Source organism: Corvus kubaryi, unplaced genomic scaffold (genome assembly GCF_017639235.1).
Source record: "Corvus kubaryi isolate FWS band 111438036 unplaced genomic scaffold, C.kubaryi_AGA036_p1.0 66, whole genome shotgun sequence".
NCBI classification, from domain to species: Eukaryota; Metazoa; Chordata; class Aves; order Passeriformes; family Corvidae; genus Corvus; species Corvus kubaryi.
This window is the reverse complement of record NW_024582054.1, coordinates 14,595,075-14,611,894: the sequence shown is the minus strand read 5'-3', so window position 1 is coordinate 14,611,894 and position 16,820 is coordinate 14,595,075. Positions and strand designations below refer to the sequence as shown.

The window sequence follows — 16,820 nt, the reverse complement described above, 5'->3', positions numbered from 1 at the left end:
GGGTCTGTTTCCTGCCAAGTTGCAGAGGTCATTTTGAAGACTGGAAGTATCAAAAGCTGGAATGTCCTCTATCCTTTCTGTTTAATGTCCTTCTGGCTAGGGGCACAAGGGGGAAAAGTAATCACAGCCTGTCAGAGTTTGCAGATCCCAGTGGGTGCTAGAATTACCATGCAATGAGCCACACTTCAGGGCAAAGCGGGTGCTCTGCTTTTGGGTACTGCTGCTGCTGTACACTAGACAGAATCCCAAAACTGCCCTTCTGCCACCTGGCTTCTGTAAGGTGACAAGACTTAACAGTACTAAATAACTAAGTGTATACAGTGAGAGAAACTGGGGAAATAAAGATCAAAGTCTGCCCCACCCCCCCCACCCTCTGCTGAAAGAAGCTCAAAATTGGCAGCTGACTGCAAAAAATAAAACAACATTGCAGGATTAATTTCCTTGCAATCCATCAGTGAACTGGTGTCGATGGCATTGATAAACTGTTAATTACGAAATCAATAGCTATGAATTTTTACAGCTATCAGGGCACTGAGGTGGGGGCAGGCTGCCTGACCATGTCCCTGAGGGTCAGCTGGCCCTAGAAGCTGGGCTTCATACCAGGAGCCCTTCTCCAGCACTGCTGGCATGGGGTACAGGGCAGGTGTGAGAATGGACGAGGCCCATTGCTTCCTCACCTAACTCTCTTCTTGGAGCTTCTGACAGGAGCAGGAACCTCAGGACCCGTTAGTACAGAATTTGCTGTGCATCCCTTTGCCAGATCCAGACCTTGCTCACTCCATCTTAGCATTAAAATGCATTGCAGAAAAAAAAAGAGAAATAAATTTTGGCCAGTCTGGGATGTCCTAAAATGAATGTGTGCTGTATGCTAACCTGGAGGGCTCCTCAATACATAGGTTGATCAATTCTTATTCCTAAGAAAAGAGGACCTAGGAATGCTTAAAAATGGACTGCTGACTCTGAAGCATAACAAATTAGGTCTACAGCACCTCTATCAAAAAATGGGTGATCATATTGTTTGGGACTTGCCTGCTGCTCTGGGAATTAAGAATTCATCCCTCAGCTCTCTAAAATGCACTTACTAAAGACAGAGATCCCTTCAATTATCTTTGCCAATCCCAGCAGGTATGTTGTTGGTGTGTCACACTAAGGACTCAGAGATCAGCCTACTATCAGTTTCTTCTCTACTAAAGAGTGAATGAGCTCCCACTTCTATTTTCATTTGTTTGAATTCCTAGAACCAAAGGGTCAGTATATACAGGGCTGCATAAGTCCCTAGAACTTGGGTTGCATGAGCAATTACACCCAGAATTTATCCATATGGGAGAAAAGGCAGAAGACAGGTTTAGGCAGCACAGGTGCTAATCTCAGTGTTCATCTTTAAGCCCTATCTCTGATCCAAGGGAGTTGAAGCCTGGCCCAAACTGCTTTCCTCCCATTTGAGGCATCAGCTGTTTGCATGCAAGTGCACACATGCAGGCTCTCTAAGTTTATCCCTGTCAAAAACACACTAAGAAAAATAACTGGCATTAAAAGAATGTGAAGGTTCAATGTTAAGTTACAACAGAAAAATACACTTTCCGTATTCCAGCTTCCTTAGCTGTGTGTCATGAGAAGCTTTAATTACATGAAAAACAAAATCCCATGCTTTACTTTGATATGTTTCAATACAAATAACAAAGCAGGACTTTTGTGGATTATGCTCCTATGTAGCTACACTTCTAGCTGCACTAGGAGAAACCAGTGAAGTCAGAGTGATTTTTTCCATCCAGCTGAGAACATACTTTGGCCTGTGCCTCCTGATGCTTACCTTGGTTTCTTTACTCCACAGCACTGGAAATGGAACCCCAAAGCATCTGATGAGTGTTGGTTGTTCTGCTCTGTCTTTGTTCAGTGTTACTCCACTCCCGTGGAGATTGTCTCATAAGGTTTACTCTGGGCTCAGTCCTGAAAGCACAGTGAGCAACAACAGCAGAGAGTGCTTCTGTTGCACTGTGAAGAACTTGACAGCAGTGTCCACAGTATGGGCCAAGTAAATGTCCCAGTGTGGCACTTCTTCTGTCACAACTGCTACCTTAGCACTTCAGCCTCTCTGAGAAGCCCTTCTCCCTTTTTAATCCTGTGACCCTCTTGGTAGACAGGTTCTTTAACAAGTTGATTACATGACCAATAGCCACCATTGCACAGACGAGAGAGGCTAGCCTTGGCCATCTGTCCATCCCGGTTCAGTGGCAAAGTGCAGGCAGCAATCAAAACTAAAAAAGCAATGTATGAGAAATTGAAAAAGGGAACAAAGTTACGAAGTGCAGAAAAATGATAAGGGAAATGAAGGACATAGGAGGAAAAGCCATGGCTAGAAGGGCTAAGGACAGTAAAGAAGTTTTATAAATATTTAAGGAATAGAAGAAAAATGATCATTTGTAGGGGGGCTCTTTTCACCTGGAGATGATTAACCTATTAATAGCAGTGCAGAGTAGATAGAAGTCCTGAGTATTTCTGTCTTATTTGGAAAAGAGAAGCTTTATATACCTGTGTTGTATGAAGATGATGAAGACTTCATAATCTGTTGTTTATGCAAGAAGATATTAGAACTTTTAGGACAAACTTCACAGAAATCAGCAGAGCTGGATAACTTGGCTTTAAGAGTTCTAGAATTTCTGGCTGAGGGTCATCTAGGGCAGATTAATGATTAATAAGTCTTGGTATTTTTAAGAAATTCAAGATGACTGGAAAAGTTCTAATGATGCACATATTTTCCTAGGTCTTACCTGATAATTTCTATGCTAGCCTGATGTGAACTAGGGCAAAAAAAAAAGGAAAAAAATGAAGGTGACATTCAATTAAGATTAATAAGATGGCATTTATAAGACATGTAAATGTGGCACTTAGGGACATGGTTTTGTGTTGGACTTGGCAGTGCTGGGTTAACAGTTGGAAGTGGTGATCTTAAAGGTTTCTTCCATCATAAATGATTCTGTGATTTTACTGCCAGTCAACATGATACTTGGGAAGAGAAGTCTTGTCAAACAAACTTGATTTAATTCTCTGATGAGATTACAAGTTTGGTTGATAAAGTTAACTGCACAGATATAATAGACTTAGGTTTTTATAAGGCACTTGGCTTAGGACCACAGGACATTCTCATGAAAAAATTAGCACTATGCAATATCAATAAAGAACACTTTCAGTTGATTAGGAACTGGCTAGATGACAGATCTCACAGTAGAGAGATCTCTACCACAGTAGCTATCAGTGGTGAAGCATCCCTGAAGAAGGAGTTTTCACATGGAAATCCACAGGGATCAGTAAAAAAACCAGCTGCTACTCAACATTTTTATCAATGACCTGTAAGGAAGTGGTTTTTTTCTTTTAAATTGCTGCTGCTAAGGAGTGGATGGATGGCAAACAGGAACAGAATGGTGTAAAATGGTGATGACAGGGCAACCTCACAGAATCCTGGACCACGTCCTTACATTTGAAGTAATATATCCATAGCCAAGGAATGCAACTATGGAACAGGAAGTTCATCATGTCAAGCTGTCATGTATAAAAAGACCTGGAGTCATAGGACCCAGTTCAACAAAGACCATTCTTTGCAGGCTGAACTCAGGCAAACAGACATTAAAGATACAGTGCCTTTTTTTTTTTTTTAACTAAGAGAATGATTAATTATTAGAGTCAGCTACCAAGCAAGATGTAGATTCCCTCTCTTTTAAACCTTCCAGCTTCACACTGGGTGTTTTTGTGTAAACTGGCTTTAGCCAAACACAGATACTCATTTCAGGGCTGGGCTGCAAGGGTGAATTCTGTGACCTGCATGATGCAAATTTGGCAAAGAGATCTGATGTGAGACAATGAGACTCAGGGGATGTAGAGGGAGCCCTTGTCACACAGCAGCTTTAGCAGTTTCTCTTCCAGATGGGACTCCTGAGCAAAGCTGTCTGGCTGGCTTTGATACAATGCAGCCTGCTGGATTGAGGCCTGCAATCTACATCCACACTGTCTCCCAGTTAAAGGGGGATTCAGTGTCTCTGATCACTGAACATCTCCAGAAAAGGGCTAGGCAGCCCCAACCCCACAGCTTTTTGAAACTGGGACCAGGGTTTCCCTGTTTGCTGTATCTGACCAACAGTACTGAGGTGGATGCAAGTGTGGCTCACATCCCTTTTCTGAACTCATGACACTGGAGTTGGCTTGCTAGTGGAAAAGGCCTCCACAGACCTTTTACTGCCTGAAAGCAGCAACCAGTCCATCCCTGTCTGTTCCACTCTCTACTACAGGGTCAGAGCACAGCTGGGGCTCTAGCAGCAGTAAGCCTCATTTCTCCCTGCTTTCCAGCTTAGAGTGGAGCTTTGAGAATGTTGCATGACACCAGCAGAGATTCTTAGGCAGTAGGCTCTAGTCTCCTCCCAGGTCAAATAACAGCATGAGCCTTGACTCCCTGGTTGCAAGACTGGCTGGGCCAGGGCTGTACCTGAGTTGGCGAGGGCCAGAGCTTTGAGCGTGACAAACTCCTCCTTTTCCACCTTGAGCTTCTTATAGCGGCGCACCAGTTGTAGGATGGCCAGATAGAGCTCCAGCAGCCCTGTCAGACGAGAGTGCTCTTCATCCATTATGTAGTCCTCAGCATAGACCAGCTTGTCCTCATACGGCAGGGAGCGGTACACAATGCCCAGGATGAGAATTTCCATCCAGGCGCTCTGCAGAAGGCTCATCTGGTCTCCAAGGGAGAGGTTGGAGAACCCTAACGGGGCAAAAGACAAGCAGGGTCAAATGGGTGTGCAGCAAAGCCTCTAGGAGACTAGGGTCCATAGTTTCCCTGAGATTCAAACCATGAATCCCTACTTCCCTACTGACCTGCTGCTTTAAAAAAAACCCCAAACAACTCAATAAGGTGACCTTGTCTCTGTAGCAATCAGCACACATAGACCTTACCCTCCTCTTTGCTCCTATGCCCACCCACAGCCTCAAACAGGAGTTCTGATGCTCTGATTGCATTTATGGCAACCCAAGGTTGGTGACAACCTCTTTTCAATGACCGCTACTTCTTTCATAGCAGCAACTGCTTTGTACTACATTGCCTTCCCACTCTTCCTCTATACGTCTATATTGCTGCCCATTTAGTCTGTCCCAGCTGAAAAAAAGAGCAGAGAAGAGCTCCAGATGGCAGAAAAGAGGGCTTCTGATGGGATAGGAGGGAATGACACAGGCCTGAATTACAAGTATACTACAATCTCACATTTTGGCCAACACGAGAAAAAGTCCTGCTACAACAAAGCACCAAAATGTGTTCAAAAATGAATACATCTGTGAACAGAATCCTCTTGAATTCCTCATCACACTCTGATTTCCATACCAGCAGCTCTGCCCAGTGATAAAATTACCTTTATGGTGCCATACAAGTACCTAAACCACAGCCAAACCTGGCAGCAATGAAACCAGCACCCACAGTGAACCAAATATTCTTGCCAAATACAGAAAGAGCAAAGATAGACCCTGACAGCCCCAGAGTTCACTTGAGAAAATGGAGAGGACAAAATACAGAGGCAATGTCCACCTCAGGGTGGGGAAAAAAGTGCATGGGAAGGAAAATTGTCTGTTATGCCCTCCATACCTGGTACCCTTGAAGGCCAGACATGAAAGATCCTGGGAAATGGGCACTCAACAAGTCATTACAAACAGGAATGGCAAGCATAGTGTGTTGGTCCTCTCTAGGCAGCTTTTACCCACCACGGACAGGCAGAAATTGTACTTTTTTGGCAGCCCCTTCCTTCTAAAGGTTCGTAGGACTGTGAGAGATGAACACCCAGGCACCCCTCAGCTGGGAGGGTGATGCCCCACCAGCCTCCCCAGACAGTTTTCTCCCCAGATGCATATGAAGCCTTGGGGATCACCAAGAGACCTGTAAACTCATGAGCCCCTATGCAGAAGCCTCCCAGCTCCTCTGGATGCATGCAAGGCTCCGCTGGACTTCTTTATCCCACACCCCACCCTGCTCACAGCTCTTGGCCCCACATCGGGGCTTACGTAGCCAGCCACCATGATGATCATTTGATTTCTCTTGTTATCAAGTTGGCAATTAACAAAAGAGCTGATGATTGCTATATTGACTGACTGTAGGATCTCTTTTTCTATCTGCACTATCTCAGCTAGGGAAGGGAAGGCAGAAGGGTGGGTTAGTGGTATTTATTTATCTCTATGCCATGTTTTGTGTTTGTGTTGCCAGGGGAAGCAAAGGGTGATAATGGCCTGGCAGCCCTTGGACATCCAATTTCCCTTATCAGGCCCCTGAATAGAAAAGAGGCCCCAGGCCACATTAATTAACAGATACCAATCAGCTGTCACGTGCTGTGTGTGCAAGGTCTGAGGGGAGCAGTGGGTGGGAGGGAAGAATCAATAAACCATTGGGGAGGAGTGCCAGAGGGAACAGCTAAAGAGGAGTCCAGGCTGTTGGGACGAAGAGGCGAAGAGCTGCAAATCCAGCTCCATGACTGTGAGACTGATTCTTGTACAGCACAGCCTGTGCTCTACATAGCCCTGATGAATCCCACCTCTTGCTCAGGCTGGGAGGTGGGTGCCTTGTCATTTACCTCACCCTTATGCCCTGCACTTGGAACTGTGCTGCTCTGGAATGCAGCCCTCCTGACTCAGTCCAAGTGCAGGCTGCTGCAGCTCCAATGCTTGGGGACCTGTCTCCCCATCTCCCTGCTGCACAGGGAACTGATGAGATTAGCCCTGAGATGGGAGTAAAGGTGCACAGCCACTGTTCCACTATTTAGAACCCGAGATTTCTCCTTTGGTCATCCCTCTCCTAGCTCTGGCCATGGAGATCAGTCCAGGATTTAGGCTGCTGCCTTAAGTCCATTTTCTGGATCAGTCACATGGCCTTTCTGCATCTTCATTCTCCATCCGGATTACAAAAGGCGTTAGGCCATTGCCTCACTGCAGTCTGCCAACAAAACTGCTTAAAGATTGAGAACCAGTCATGTAGTAGAGGGAGAGGATCCAGGACAGGCATGGCTCATACTTTTCTGCTACAGAGTAAAGCAGAAAAATTGATTTACCCCTAGCAGTAGCCTGTACACACAGCATCTCTATTAATTGCCCTTTCCCAGAGGCTGCTGTGGCAGGTGAGAACAGGAGATACCATATTTTACCCTTTGCCAACAAGAACAGAAGAGCCAGCTGCAATTGCCCCACCCACCTGGGAAAGCCCCTGGCCAGAAGCACTCCCAGATAGCCAACAACTCCAGCTCCAGCAGGTGAGTGGGAAGAGGGAGTGCTATGGTGTCAAGACTGGACTTGAAATGTCTGACAGATTTGGGACTCTTGTCCCCCAGTGTTCACCATGGGGAGTGCAAGGGCTGTCCCTGAATCACTGCAGTAAAGGGACGATCGTGTAACTCTCTCATGGTGTAAGAGTTGAGATCAGGAAAAGTAAATGTTATTTTCACCGGGCCAAAACCACAGGCTTTCTATTATAGGATTATAACACTGAGGAACCTCTAGTTGTGAAATTTTCTGTCATCTTATAGCTCCTAGGAATTGCTAGAATACCACTGTTTTGCATTCTTGAGCTGTTGATGGCCCAGCATCCAGAAAACACCTTTAGTGATCCATTTCTTGCTGCTTTTCTCAAAAGGTGCCTAATGCACCACTGCCCCAAAAGAGAAGCCTCTGGCTCTAGCACAGAGCTGCATGCATGTTTTCCTCCTTCCCAGGTGCACCATGAGAAAAGCTGCTTTATTTGCAATAGCTGATGTGACATTCAGGTTGGGTTTTTTAAATTTTTTTTTTATTCTTATTTCAGTGGTTTGGCAGTGGGAGCTCCCAGAATTTAAAAAAAAAAAAAAAAAAAAGTCACATAATTTGTGGCAAGTGGAGTTCATAATCTGTTAATTTATTATCATTTCTGTCATCCTGGAGGGCCATTAGCAGAGGTAATAAAAGGAGATGTAATTATAGGATCTGAGGCCACTCCAGACACAGCTGCTGTCACTCCACTTCCCATATTTCATTCTGTGCTAGTACTAACGTCTTCCTGGTGAGAACAGCACAACAGCTACCCTGGGAGAGCCTTCATCGTCACCCCTCAAGAGAAGTCTTGTCACCCTGCATCAAAGCAAGAAGAAAAGGTGGATGTTGTTCCAAGACAATTTGCATGGGGGAAGGGTGAGTAGTGGGGAGGGGGCCTCATACAGAAGGGAGCAACTCCACATTGGCTAAGTGTGGCTTTTGAGTTCATGGCTAATAAGGCTACTGAGCTAATAACATTCGCTAAACACAATTAAATCATGCTTTATTGTTATCATAGGAAAGTGTGTTTAAGTTTATCCGATTTTATTTGCTGATTTTATTGTACTGTGGGGTAGAGGTTGGTATTGACACCTGGGATCCTTCAGGGTTGGTATGACTTTAATGTCACACCTTTCTTTACTAATGCCAGTGTGAGTACAAGGCAGGAATATGTGACTTTTTCTCCTTTCTCCATCCTTCTCTGACCAAGAGTTTATGCACACAGGAAGCAGTGTCATGTTTTGCTCAAAATCCCTGGAAGGCAGAAATACAGGGCACACGTAATTTAGACACCTGGCAGGCTCCTGGCCCTGCCCTGCTCTGCCCCCTTGCTGCATAACTCAGTATGTTTCATACTTGCTGCAGAACTGTAGAGTATTTTGTTCCATTATTATGAACTGTCTTTTATTATCTTTTTCTCTCAGTCCTGCTCTCTTGTGTAACAATCCTTGAGCTCTCACCTGTGCACAGTCCTGTTATAAATACTGCTGCTGGTCTGAACCATGCCAGGCTGATTATTCTGGCTGTTACTGTGTTGCAGGGCCTTTGATAAGGAAAATACCCAGAGAAATTTGAGATGATGGCAGTTATGTCCTGATTTCAGAAAGGAGAGGAAGAGCCCCTTTCATAGTGCAGGAACAATCTCTACTATACTCCTGTTCTGGGATAGTATTGCCTGGCTGGAAAACTCTGTAGGAACTCAGCTCATCCCACAGCCACAAGATAGGGAACTACAGCAGGGCACTCTGTGTGAACAGAAATAGCCAAGGTTAGAGAGATGTACAACAGCACCTCACTGGACAGCCATAGCAGCTAATTGCATTGCATTAAAGCCATTCCTGTTAACACCCCAAGTACTGGGTTAGTAGAGCAATCCAGGCTGAGTTCTCTAATCACCACTGTAACCCCACTTGTGATGAATCAGCCCCAGATGGATTCCAGCACTAGTGATGGGTATAATCCCTGCAGATATGGCAGACCTCATGTAAGAAGGGCACCACCAAGATTAACCTCTTCTCAGAAATACCATCCTGAAAAAGTTTCTTCAGACTTCAGAGTCCCATCTCATAACAATCCATATTCCATAGAGCCCAGAAAACCATTAACTCTTGGGTCCCAGGAGAAATACTCTCTGGAAAAAGGGAAGCAGCTACCAAAAAGCCAAAAGAGGAGCAACAGAAAGAAACAAAATACTTGGGAAAACTAAACTGTCTGATCACTCATGTTAAGATGCTTCATCAAACAATGAAGAACTTAAAGCCAAGAAGCAAAACAAAACAACACAGACTCGTGCAGTGAAAGACACAGACAGCATGCAATAAATCCTGTGATCCTGTATCAGAGCCTCATATATTCTCCTGACACAAGGAAAGGGGACAGAAGGCAGGAGGTAGCTGAAGTGAGTTGTTTATAGCTTTAGTGAGCTGTTCATAGTGAATGTCTGAAGCAATCTTTGGAAAGCAGCCTTGTAAACCCCAAGGATATCCCCTACGTTCCCTGGCTAGCCTTCTCCACACACAAATCCAACCTATCTGTTTCTGGGTTGGAGAGAGACTAGAGGGAGGGGAACATCTTCCTTTCCCAGTCCAAATCTGGGAAGAACCCAGAACTCAACACTGAGGGCCATATCTGTTCCTTCAGCCTCGGTCCACCCTACCTGCAGGTGTGGAAGACTTGTTATGTCACTCAATCACACAGACACACACTGGATAGTCTGTGAGCCTTCCAAGGCCAGTCACACTGCCAATAAGTTGTCCTCATTATTTGTCAACAAAGAAGGCTTGGGATTCACTGGCAATAGCATGTCATCTATTGCAATGGTATTTGTTCTGTGACAAATCCATTATGACAAGCTTTCTTGAGTCTGGACAAGAATGCCCACTACTGAGAGGGTGTGTATCTGCCTTGTTATTATCACTATAGTCCAGTCACTGCCATAATATTTATTCATCTATAAACACAACAGACCTAGGTCATGTTGATGTAGGGCAAAATCACAAAAGTTCACCGTACCATCCCTAAGGCTGTTCCCAAATGCTTTCACTGGGCCACTCAGTGCTGGGTATGACAGAAAACTTCACTGGATCATATCAAAGCCTTCTGCGTAATCCCAGGGCACACACAGGTACAGTGATCAATTTATGCACCTCCATCATAGGCTGCATTGGAGTTTGTTACCAATGAGAGCCCATCACTAGCAGTTTTTTGTAACAGTACTTTCCTCCCATCACTATAGGAAAAAGTCCTGGTTGAGGCCAAAACTGATAAGCAGAGATAAAAAATAGCTCCCTTTGCTGTTCATGCTTACACCCTTGTCATTCCCCATTTACCTGGGATGTGCTTTGCCCAGCCAATGATCACCACCAGTTCCCTGTCTGCCAGGTCACAGAGGGTTGTCAGGGCTTTGATGTCACTCTCCGGCATGGTTGGATCAGGCATGGCATAAATCTTCTCTGGCTCAGCCACCAGCAAGTGGGAGACGATCTTAGTCACTGCACATTTCAAAGGAGAAGTTGTTGTATCTCTCGTGACATAAGGTGAACCCTCCTGGGATAAGACATGACTATAGAGCCCCTAGGACCTCAGGAATGGTTTTGGTCACAACAGAAAACCACACTGCAGCTACACAAGCTGTAGTGATCTGCCTATGCCAAACCAGCTCTGCACAGGGATGACAAAAGCAGGAAGCTGCTGTAATGTTGTCAGTCATTGTCTCAGGTAGGTCCAGTGAGGGGAGAAGGAGGTATAAGCAATCAGTTGGTGGGATGTGGAAGAGTTTAAAGAACTATGGGTAGTACTGAAGAGAGAAATCAGCATGGGACTGGTTTTGTTAACATGGCTTGGGTAAAGGAAAAGATCAGAATATCACTAAATGGATTTACATAATCTCCTAGGAAAGGTGTGGTATTTAACCCTAGGTACAATGAATACAGAACCTGAGCTGTACCTAGGCCTGTCTAATCTACCTCTACGCTATGATCATAAGACAAAATTCTAGTGCTGTTGTCTGATACAGGAATTGGAAGTGACAACTGCTCTGTACCTTTTGGGAGACCAGTGAAAAGAAATATAGTGGCAGCTCCAAGGACCACGTTTCAAGACCAATACGTACATGGCTTTTTAGCTGGGGGAGGGATCTGTAAGCTCAGATAAGTGCTGCTCTCAGAATCCAGTCTCCTTTTGTATTTCTGACGACCTCCACGGACTCGATCCAGACGAACACCTGCAAGTAAAACCAAAAAAGTCCTCGTCATTCCTTAGTGCCTTACGGAACCTTGACATGCAAATACTAAAATTTGCTAAGTAAGATGTTCCCCCTCCTCCAGGGAGCTTCCTTCTCCCAAACACTTGAGATCTCAGCTGAACCCATCAATCTCAATACCAGCTACACTGCCTCCAGCTCTAAGCATGCTGCTCTGAGCTTTGCTTTTATTCAAAACATTAATGAAGACAGAAATTAACCCATTCAGACTCCTGAATCACTATCAATCTGATGGGAAAATGAAAAGCTCCAGACCTCAATGCCCTCTACATGATCCTGCTTTTAAAAAGAAAGACTTTAAATGTCAATCAAGACTGCAGTTATAACAATAAGCTTTTAGATTGTTCTTAAAAATGGGAAGTTAAATGTTCTGTGACCTCTCACTGTTTATATTTGAAAAAAGTGACCTATAGCAAAGAGCTAATGAACTATGAATTCAACAGAGATGTTTCAGCCTTGATCAAGTAAGGCAACTGTAATAAAAGTAGAATCCAAATAAATAGAAACAACCTTGACTACAATGAAGCAATGATAAAGATGAAGTAGGGAGACACTGAAGAATTTGTTGCAACTCTTTCAAAATACAGTGAATCAGACTGGAAACTGCACTCCGAAAACAATTCCCAGTGACTGGGAAGTACCAGTCATTGTCACCATGCAAAAAACCACAGCAGCATCAATAGACCAGGAACAGCAACTAAATTGTGCTATTAGTAAAAAATACAATGTTAAAAAGAAACTGTGAAAAAAACCCATAGATATTTGTGCAGTTGTCTGTTATTTCTGACCAGCCAAATAGTCTCTCATAATCAGTCTGTGAAATTGGGGTAACCCTCTTGCTGGGAGAAACAGCTTTGGAAAAAAAAAAATCTTTCAAAGTAAATGTAGGAGCATTTGATTAGAATAAAATTTTGAATTTACACTATACAGGTACTTCCTTAGAAACACACAGGAGTTTATATAGTCTGATAATGGGAACCAATTATGTGATACACTTACTAATCACATTAAATCATTAATATTTTGCAATCATACCACTACATAAACACAAACAACTAAAAGCAAACACTCCACATCAGTTTGAAATGACACTTTTTGAACAACTTGTACACATGAAAAAACCTGCAGTCTGCTGGCAAATATTCTACCCTAGAAGGAGGCACGTCCGTCACACTGCATTTCAATGCCATGTTTGCTTACTTTGTCAGGGAAAAGAGAAAGCTTTTACTGTAATGCTCACACCAGCCACACCTGCACCACCTGAAACCACAACTTGCAACAACATCTAGATCCCGATACTCTTCGTGGCTAGAGCACCAAAACAATTTGACTGACAGACACTGTCAACTGCTGGCCCCCTAAGCAGAAAGAATACCAGGCCAACAACACTCAGATACTACTGGCAGCAGTATCTCCCTCCGAGCAGGAGAAGCAGGAATGAGAAGGCATGGAGCTCTGCAGAGCAAGGGAACTGCTGCTCTGGGTGGCTGCTATGGCAGGACAGCAGATGTTAAAGATGGAGAGAAAGGTATGAAGCTGATATAGGTGAACTCAGGTCACACTGAGTAATTTCTTTCCCCTGCTCCATTTTCTATTTCTGACTCTGTATGGAGAGAATTCACTGACATCCCTAAGCATAAGTACCACCTTTCTCTTCCATTACATAGTATTGTTTCTGAAAATGTCGCCTATTGCTTCTTTTACCTCCATTTCCAGTGGCAGGTAGCCTTTGGGTAAGACTCCTTCCTGGGAGCCCAAACATGCTCCAGAGAGCAATTTCAAACAGGACAGCCAGGGAATCCCAAAACTGAGGTTATCTAGGGAGATCCCTGAGAAACAGCAGTAATAAAGTCCTGGATGAAGCAGGAAATTTTCATTTTCATTTTCATCCATTATTTCTTTCCCTCAATAAATGTGCCCTGGTTTCTTAAGAAAAAAAGACCTTTATTCCATGCTTTGCTGAATGAATGACACCTACCTATAAGCCAGGAGAGAAGGGAGAGACACAAATTTCTGGAATTGCCAGTAAACCAAACAACCAGGTATGAAAATTAAAAGGGTCAGGAATACACTGTTGAAAGATTGTAGAGGAATCCAGAACAGGCTGCCAAGACTTCAGGACTGAATCACATCTTCCCAGGACCCTCCCAGATAAGGGTCATAGGTGAGTGCATTCCCTCACACCAGTCAGGGGGAAGGAGGGAGGGAGGGAGATGCCATTCTCGGCCAGCAGAAATCAACACACAGCCCTCCAGGATGCTTTTGCTGTGAAGTTTGCTAAGCAGCGGGGAGGGGGAACTAGGAGGAGTAGGGAGGAAATGGGGGAAAGAGCCTCCCAAGGAGAAGAATGCCATCCTCCAGTGCTTGGCAGAGGGATAGCTGCACAGGTTGCAGCAGTATTAGGGACCCTCAATCAGATTATAAGGACACAAGGGACTTAAGTGCATTAAAGAAAGATAAGGAAGACGCAGAGAGATTTACCCTCCATCCCTCCTTCCCTCACTGAGCAGATAGAGGTCTGTTTGCCCAAGGACTTCAGCTTGTTAATTTTGAACAACTGTTTGTCCTCCTCTTGTTCCCCTTCCTGTGCGACACTCCTTGAGGCAAATGTTTTCAATCAGCACTTGCAGAGCCACAATTCTACCCTGTCATCACTGCTCCAGCCACAGAGCTGGTGAACAGGCTGAGCCCCACATCCCAGCACACCCCAGCTCCAGCTGCTGAGTGCAATGACCCACAGGTACTACAGTAAACAAAAGCATTTCAACCCCCGAGTCCCTGACTGTGACACTCCAGACATAAGCATCATGGTAAAATCCTGTTCTTAAAGATCTGACAGCCTAATGTGTCATGTCTAGATGGAAGGAAAGGGCATGGCCAAAAATCAGTACCTGTGCTATTTAGGTACTCAGGTTAATGCCTGCTGCTCTGCTTGATTTCCTCTGTGGTTGATTTTAAGACAGGCAGGCTGGTTACAGTGCAGCTCTGAGAGGGACACTAAAGGACAGACATTAAAATGGAGTGGGGAGGTGTGGTGGGTAAGCTCAGAGAAGCAGCATGAAGGAAAACACTAAACAAAGAAGAAATGGAGGGGGATGTAAACTGGGATATGAATGGAAGTGAGAGAGTGTAAGGAGAAGGGAGACAAAAGAGAGAGGGCTGGAGCAAAGCTGAATGGCACATATGCTGTAATTGCAAGGGCAGGTTTCACACCACATGTGCAGCCGCCTGAGCGTTAACTGCAAGGTGCAGTAGCCACGTATGAGATGCTGCTGGCCCATACGAAGACTTGCATAGGATTGGTACTGCAGCCTCATAACAAGACAGCAGCAAAACAAAGCTGTTGCCTTCCAGCTCCTGCACAAACCCTATTCTCACATGACTCACAAGTGGCCAGTTCAAAGGAGAGAAGGCACTCATTCTACAAAAATGTCACCACCACAGGCACTCCTGGACCCTGCTTTGTTGTCAGCAAGGAGGTGAGATGCAACAGTATAGGGCAGAGTTTGGAAAGCACCATCCCTTGATATCTTGCTGGCAGTTCCTTCAAATGAAGGCTATCTATTCTGGAAACATCCCCTCTCCTCCCACTCCCCTGTATTGCCAGAAAGTGCTGCTGTTCATTGAATTTTGTTACCTTTTGAGAGACCCTGCATAAAAGTCCTGGCACCTCATCTGACCTTGCTATGGAGCTGACCCTGGTGTACGCCACAGGGATTGAGTTGCAGCTTGTTCTCAGCTCCCCTGCCTGCCCAAGCCCCTCTGACCTTGAAGGGAGGAGGGCAGGATCAGGACTTGTGCAGGACTTCTCGGCTCAGCGCCCTGCCTGGGGCAGGGATGTCAGTTTTCTAAGTGTCCTGTGGGTGCCACTCGTGTTCCAAGCACTCTTGCAGAGAGGTCTGTGCCAGCACCAAGGCTCTGCAGTGGGAGAGCTGATCTGCTGATCGTTCAAGCTCCCTGCATTTCTCTGACATGCCCCTTGGAGAGACGTCTGCCTGACAACTTTGGGATCAGATGTCCCCTTACCGACTTGATAACATCAGGCCTTGGGGTTTTTTTCTTAATGGAAGTAAAATAATTCCAGCTTTTTTTAAAAGCTGGACCCAGGCCGAGACTGTCGGAAGTAAAAATAGCCGAGTATGCAGAGGCGACAGCACACAGAGTCAGGTTTAGTTTCTCTTTTATTTTCTGGGGACTAAAAATACTCTTAAAAGCTCTGTGAAGCTAAGCCCTGGCCAGTGGGAAATGCAGTCAAGGCCCAATATCAGCTGTCGTGTCAAATTACCAGCCTCACCTCACTTTCCATCAAGTCCTATCACATGCCCATGGATTGATAGGAACAGAAAGATCTATCTTGCCAAAAGAGCTAACGGAGGAGCCAAGCTACAGGGTTTGCATGGTACAATATGTGTCTAAACCAAGAAGGACACAACCAAAGGGCAAGCATTGGCAAGGAAGCTGTGGCAAAAGGGCTGCTTTGCTGAGCTTCCCTGATACACTAGCCAGGTCCTGTGTCCACTGCCCACCTAATCCTTGAGCTGCAGTTGCCACACCAATACAGCCTGCTTGCTCTCCCAGGGTCTGAGCTAGGGTGGTGCTCTGTAGCTAGCAGAGATGCACCTGTCCCCAGGAGCTGCAGTCCAAAGTACATGGGTTGGTACTGGCCAAGGAAGATGGAACGTATAGGCTAAGAGCAGAGAAGAAAGGAAGGGAGAAGGGTTGTATCCAAAGTGCCTCCTACAAAATTTCTCTCTTCCTTTCTGCTCTGAACTGCAGGAGTGACAACAGCATGTGGCAATGGGATGAGTGAGCCAGGAGGAAGCCTATCAAAGAAACAGAGAACAGAGATGACCATAAAAGTCAAGCCTGCCAAGATGGAGAAAGAAAAGACTGTAGGGAAAAGCATCTCTGCCTGACAGGAATGGAGAGGCTGCAAACTGACTAGGCTCTCTTTTGTTACTCAGATTCCACTTTGGCAATGAGAAAAGATCCCTGTATACTGTTAGGCTCAAACACTGTGGCAAAAAGAGGCCAGTCCCTAGAGAGTCTTCTGGTAGGTAACTGATGTGATTACCCATCTCACCTGAAATACAGGAAAGCAACCTGAGGGTCACAAATCAGCACAGCCAGAAGAACCCAGCACCTAGGCTGGTGCAGGTGAACAAGCCTGGAAATTACACTTGGAAAGAGAGGGTGGGAAACTATCCTGGGGATGAGGGGCACTGGAGATGAAAATCCATCTCCTGTGTTACAAGAGCTTACA

At 45.2% G+C, this 16,820-nt stretch overlaps 1 protein-coding gene across 2 annotated transcripts in view; it reads right to left on the bottom strand.

Moving 5' to 3' along the window:
• Window positions 1-16,820, bottom strand: part of ESRRB (estrogen related receptor beta) — a 134,539-nt gene that overhangs the window by 6,195 nt on the left and 111,524 nt on the right. For both annotated transcript variants that reach the window (XM_042047224.1, XM_042047223.1), the window contains exons 4-6: window positions 11,408-11,518; window positions 10,626-10,787; window positions 4,475-4,744 (exon numbers count right to left, since the gene is read on the bottom strand). In XM_042047224.1, coding sequence (XP_041903158.1) covers window positions 4,475-4,744; window positions 10,626-10,787; window positions 11,408-11,518 — 543 coding nt within the window. The remainder of the gene's footprint in view (window positions 1-4,474; window positions 4,745-10,625; window positions 10,788-11,407; window positions 11,519-16,820) is intronic.